Source organism: Spermophilus citellus, assembly GCF_964194105.1.
Source record: "Spermophilus citellus genome assembly, chromosome: X".
NCBI lineage: Eukaryota > Metazoa > Chordata > Mammalia > Rodentia > Sciuridae > Spermophilus > Spermophilus citellus.
Genome location: NC_138190.1, coordinates 148,271,966 through 148,278,370, shown reverse-complemented (window position 1 = coordinate 148,278,370; position 6,405 = coordinate 148,271,966). Strand labels below are relative to the sequence as shown.

The window sequence follows — 6,405 nt, the reverse complement described above, 5'->3', positions numbered from 1 at the left end:
CACTTAGAGAAGACAATGGCAACAAAGGACCATAAAAGTTCTACAAGTACTAAAGAAAAACAAGTTTACATATACTGAAACTGTCTTTTCTATTTCCAAAGTGGTCGAACCACATCAAGTACAGGTAAGATCAATCAATAAAGAAAAAGTAAACTGCGCTAGTTCCCAACAGTCAGCCTCCATAGCAATACCTCACAGTTTTCGGCCAATTTCAGTTAAGAGTTGTCTTATGACAGACAAAATTATGAAAGCAGTATGAATTTTGCTGGGAAATGTGAAAAGAAAATACTGTAATTTCATAAAATATTTGTAACTTATTTTATTTTTATAAATAAATAAAATGGTGTTTATTTTTAAGGTTTTGATCAGTTGCTGTTAAAAAAAACATTCAAAGTTATGTTACTCTTTACGGATAAATGCTGGAGTATTTAAAATAACATGTTTGAAAAACTGAAACACATTTTTAATTTTCAGCATTACGCTTTGTTCTTGGTAGAATCGTCTTTGTTTCTTCTCTTTACATCCCAATTATAAACCCTGGCCATATCTGCAAGAATTGTCAAAGAAAATGCAAAAGCAGTTCTAAAGAAAACATATGCAATGGCTAAGCCTTCAATCACACAATGAATCAAAGACCGAAATCATACATACACAAATACTGATAATAACTAGGGTTGCCAGCCATCCGGCTATAGTATCAATTGCTAAAAAAGTAATAGAATTAAATTCTACCAAAACCAAGTTAAGAACTACAATCAACAATTGTCAACTATGGTAGTATATTTAACAAGTACATGCCAGAAACTCTCCATATTTTTTTTTTGTTTTGTTGATAAAAGGTCTCACTACATTGTCTAGACTGTCCTGGAATTCCTGGGCTCAAATGATCCTCGTACCTGAGCTGCCCAAGTAGCTGGGACTAGAGCTGTGCACCACTGTGCCTGGTTCAATAGCTTTAAAGACAGTCTGTCATCCATGAAATTTCAAAGATCACTCAGCACATATCTTGCCATATAAGAAATTAGCACAAATTTCAATAACTTCATCTCTTATCCTCTCTTTAGCTGAACAGGGCGTTCAGTTTATTAAGCACCTATTGTGTTTCCAACTAGACATTATACAAAACCTTGATTTCCAGTCAGTGTTATCAGAGACTGGATGCCCTAACTTACTCCCATGTCTGTACACCATGCTATCTTTTCCAGCTCTAGCAATAACAAAGCTTGCAGTCAATCTTATGATCCCCCCCCCCTTTTTTTTGGTTCCTGTAAGTCAATGGATCCTGTTTTTCTCTCACATTTAACATCTTCTCCTTTCCAGAAATACCAGTTCTCCTAGGTCCTTGTCATCTCACAGCTGAATGAAGTCTCTCCACATCACCAGTTAAGTGGTGATCCCTACACTAGCCCTCAAATAGGCTGCCTTCCCTCACCCACGCACTAAGCACCTGTCACACACTCATGCTACACAATGGAGAAAAGGGCAGCTCCTATACTTGAAGAGCTCATGGTTGCACAAGGAAAACAAAGTACTAAGTTCAAAGGTTCAAAGTGCTAAATAAGCACAGAGGGACAAAAAAAATACCCTGAGGGGATTAGAAAATATTCAGTGATGTTCTTCTGATGCTCGAACTAAGATATGAAAGATAAAGTAATACCTGCAGGCAAATAAGGGGAAGTCACGCCAGGTAGGAGAAACAGTGTGTGGAAATGCAAAAGGCATTCTACATTTTAGGGGTGAGAAGACCAACTGGAATTATTTGGACCCTACTGTGCACTGGGGAAGAATCACAGCAGAAAAGTCAATGGCATGAGGCAAGACTGGCTGGGGACACTTCAGAGTGTCTATATGCATACCTTACATACAATAAACAACCACTGAAATATTATAACCAGAGAACTAAAAATAAGATACATTAATGACTTAGTAAATTCATGCTGGGGATAGCATGAAGGACAGTTAGAAAACTACTAAGTGCATGCTCTAGAAAGCCAGAACTAGAGTAACTAATGGCACTGGGCAGAGAGATTTATGAATGAAATTTGACAAGAATCTGGTCATTAATTTACTCTTAGTAGTGAGGAAGAGAGATGTGTGAAGGATAACCCTCCTCACCAAGGTTTTTGTCTTTAAACATGACAGGAATAGGAGGAAGATACACATCAATAGAGAAAGGCAAAGAGCTTGACCAGAACACCCCACCTCACTTCTCTGCTGATGTAAATTCTAAACTTCCAGTTTCATCTTCTCAACAAAGCCTTCCCTGACCTAACTCCAGTTCACATCTCTTTTCTAAAGGTCAAATACCCTTGGTGCTACATATATGAACTTAACACTTTGCTATGACATTATCATTTAGCTCTTTGGCATGTGCAGTTTTAATACAGAAAGACTTTGTCACTCCCTGCTCACCCCGCCCCACTGATTTCTCTATCTTATATGGGTTAGAATAGTTGCAGGAACACAGAAGACTTTTAATTTATAAATGCTCATAGAATTAAACTATCCAACTAGCTATAAAAGTGTTAGGAAAGTATTCAAAAGAAAAATACTCAATCACCAAGGTGAATTTGCTTTTTCCAAATGTTCACATTTCAAATTTCTTGATCTACCTATAAAGTTACTCATGTCTAAGTTTCAAATATGTTATTTCCTATAACATCTACAACCTCACAATAGCCTTAAGGACATTCTTCACATTAATTTTTTTTTCTCCCTCTTTGTGTTTTTAAGAAAGGATACTGACTTCTGTAGTAGTAAATTGATCTCGAAGAAAGTCAAGGTCTTCCTCAAGAGAATCAAGATTCTTTGTAGCAGTTGATAAATTCTTTTCCAACAATGCCTGAGCTTCATCAATATCATATTCAAGCATTACATTAGCCTAGAGAGAAAAAAAATCATGACAGTTACTAAACAGTTACATAATACTTTTTAGGTTAAAGCAGGTATCTGAAAAGTATAGCCCTCAGGCCAAATCCAGTCTGCTGCCTTAAACTCTCCTGCCACTGTGGCAGAGCTAAGTGTTGGGGAAAAAAATCATGTGGTTGGCACAACAAAAAAATTTATTATTTGGTCTTTTACACAAGTTAGCTGACCTCTGGGTTAGATTCTAGATGCACGAGTGTGCACGTGTGCATGTGCACGCGCACACACACACACACACACACACACACACAGACCACATATACATATATATCATGTAATTGGTAAGAGAAAATCCTGGTGAGGCAAAAAGTTATCTACTTTACACTTAAGAGAATGGAAGCTCCGAGTGGTCAGGTTCTATCATGATCCCATTGCTAGTAAATGAGAAAATCAGACAAAAATAATTAATGGTATATACGTGACTGCATAACCAATGTAATTCTGCAACCTGTACACTCAGAAAAATGAGAAATTATATCCCATCTGATTCAAATGTATGCTATGTCAAGATCATTGTACTGTCATGTGTAACTAATTAAAACAAATACATAAAAAAAGAAAATACAGAAAGAACTCAACATGAAAAAAAATTAATGAAAAAAATCAGGATAAGAACAAATATACTTAAGATACAAAACCCCACCTTTCTACTACCGCCATCATGACACTGAACAGTTATTACTTTTGAAAATTTAAGTAGTTATTTTTAAGCTATAGATACATTGATTTGAAATTTTCAAGACTATTTTTTAATCTAAATTTGATCAGGTAGAAAACAGCTTAACTTTTACTGACCCCTTTCTACTACCTCCTATAGATGCTAGGGGCAAGATGAAGTGATACTGTCAATACTGGGGAAAACAGACTAAATGAGACAACATGAAAGTATTGGGCATAAAGTAAGTGCAAGATAAATACAGAATAACCCACCCTAATAATTAGAAAATTATAAAATTCATATAGGACAAAAAGTATTCAATCAAAAATATATGAGCTGGGTGCAGTGATGAAAGCCTAAAATCCCAGCGGCTTGGGAGGCTGAGACAGGAGAATCACAAGTTCAAAACCAGCCTCAGCAATGGTGTGGCGCTAAGCAACTCAGTGAGAACCTGTGTCTAAATAAAATACAAAATGGGGCTAGGGATGTGGCTCAGTGGTTGAGTGTCCCTGGTATCTGACTCCCTCCCCCACCAAAAAAGTACATGATGGGCTGGTGTGGTGGCACATACTTCTAATCCCAGCCACTTGGGAGAGTGAGACAGGAAGATTGAAAGTTCAAGGCTAGCCTCAAAAATTTAGCAGGATTGTAAGCAACTTAGTGAGACCCTGTCTCAAAATAAAAATAAAAAGGGCTGGGGATACCCCCCAAAAACAAATGGCAAATGTTTTCTGATATAAGGTGACTGACTCACAGTTGGGTAAAGAGAGGCAGCATGGGAGGAATTGATGAACTCTAGATAGGGCAGAGGGGTGGAGAGGAAGAGAAGGGGCAGGGGTTTAGCAATGATGGAGGAATGTGATGGACATCATTATCCAAAGTACATGTATGAAGACATAAATTGGTGTGAACATACTTCATATACAGAGATATGAAAAATTGTTCTATATTTGTAATAAGAACTGTAATACATTCCACTGTCATGTATTTAAAAAATAAAACCAATAAATAAATAATTTTTTTAAAAAAGCAAGGAAAAAAAATAAACATACACATATAGGGGTGCTTTACCACTGAGCTACATCCCTACTCCTTTTACATTTTATTTTGAAACAGGGTCTCACTAAATTGTTGAGGGTCTCACTAAGCTGCTGGGGCTGGCCTTCAACTTGCCATCCTTCTGCCTTTCAACTTCTTGAGTCACTGGGATTACAGGCATGTGCCACCATGGCTGGCAGATCTGCTGTGTTAATAATTCTAACTTGAAATTTGTATTGATATCTTTTATTTAATTTAAATAACATACCTAATGATCATTAAAGACTTATGAATTTAAAAAAAGGGGGCTGGGGATGCAACTCTGGTAAAGCACCCTAGGTTAGATCCCCAGTACCAAAAAAAAAAAAAAAAAAAGGACATGTTGGGCTGGGATTTGTAGCTCAATGGTAAAGAGCTAAAGTGCTTGCTTAGCATGTGAGGCCCTGGGTTTAATCCCCAGCACCACAAAAAAAAAAAAAAAAAAAAATGTCTTTCCAGTACTCACTTCAGCAACACATACTAAAATTGAAATGATACACAGATTAGCATGGCCACTGTAGAAGGATGACAAGCAAATTTGTGAAGCAGTCCATATAAAAAATAGAGAAAAAGATGTCTTTCCAATTGCAGGCTCCCAAGCTCCCAATTTAATTGAGGGTCAATTACTATTGTTTCTTATGATTTATTTTCCAGAAATTGTTGACACTATGGAATTTCTATATTTATTACTTCATTGTAATTATCCATAACTGTGGTGCTCATTTTGACATATTCATGAATATATCATAACAGTTTGCTCCATTTTGATCCCCAGTATTTCCTCTTTCCCTCTTCTCTGTCCCTGATCTCCTTTCTCTACATTATTGGTCTCCCTTCATTTATTTATTTTTCCAATTGGTACATTATAGTTACATGACTAGAATACACTGTGATATATTCATGCATGCACGTAGCATAATTTGGTGAACTTAATTCCCCAGTTCTTCCCCTTTTCCACCCCTCCTCACTCCCCTTTGGTTCCCTGCTTCTTCTCTACTGATCTCCTTTCCATTTGCCTAAGATCCCTTTTTTTATTACTTTTTTCTCTCTAGCTTCTGCATATGAGAAAAACACTCAACCCCTGACTTTCTGAGTCTGGCTTATTTCACTTAGCAGGATGTTTTCCAGTTCCACTCATTTGCTAGCAAATAACATCATCTCGTTCTTCTTTATGGCTGAGTAAAACTTCATTGTGTGTATATACACCACGATTTCTTTATCCATTCATCTGTTGATGGGTACCTAGTCTGGTTCCACAATTCAGTTATTGTGAATTGTGTGCTGCTACAAATATCAATGTGACTATGAGAATAGTATGCTGGCTTTAGTTCTTTTGCATAAATACCAAGGAGTAGGACAGCTAGATAATATGGTGGATCTATTCTTAGTCTTTTGAAGAATTTCTGTACTATTTTCCAAAGCAGTTACAATAATTTGAAGTCTCCCCAATAATGAATGAGTGTGTCTTTTCCCCCATATCCTCACCAGCAATGGTTACTTGTATTCTTGATGACTGACATTCTAACTGGGGTAGGATGAAATCTCAGTGTAGTTTTGATTTTCATTTCCATGATTGCTAAGAATATTGAACATTTTTCCATATATCTGTTGGCCATTTGTATTTCTTCTTTTGAGAACTGTCTATTTAGGTCATTTGCCCATTTATTAAGTGGGTTATTAGGTTTTTTGGTGGTTTTTTTTAGTTCTTTATTATCATTCTAGTTATTAATCGCACTGGAAGAGTA

The 6,405-nt window shown here is 36.5% G+C and overlaps 1 protein-coding gene across 4 annotated transcripts in view; it reads right to left on the bottom strand.

The window, feature by feature from the left end:
* Positions 1 to 304: 304 nt before the first annotated feature.
* The window catches only part of VBP1 (VHL binding protein 1), a 33,319-nt gene continuing 27,218 nt past the window's right edge, over positions 305 to 6,405 (bottom strand). For all 4 annotated transcript variants that reach the window (XM_081277431.1, XM_081277430.1, XM_081277429.1 and 1 more), the window contains 2 exons: positions 2,743 to 2,881; positions 305 to 547 (listed from right to left, as the gene is read on the bottom strand). In XM_081277431.1, coding sequence (XP_081133557.1) covers positions 477 to 547; positions 2,743 to 2,881 — 210 coding nt within the window. In that variant the 3' untranslated portion in view covers positions 305 to 476. The remainder of the gene's footprint in view (positions 548 to 2,742; positions 2,882 to 6,405) is intronic.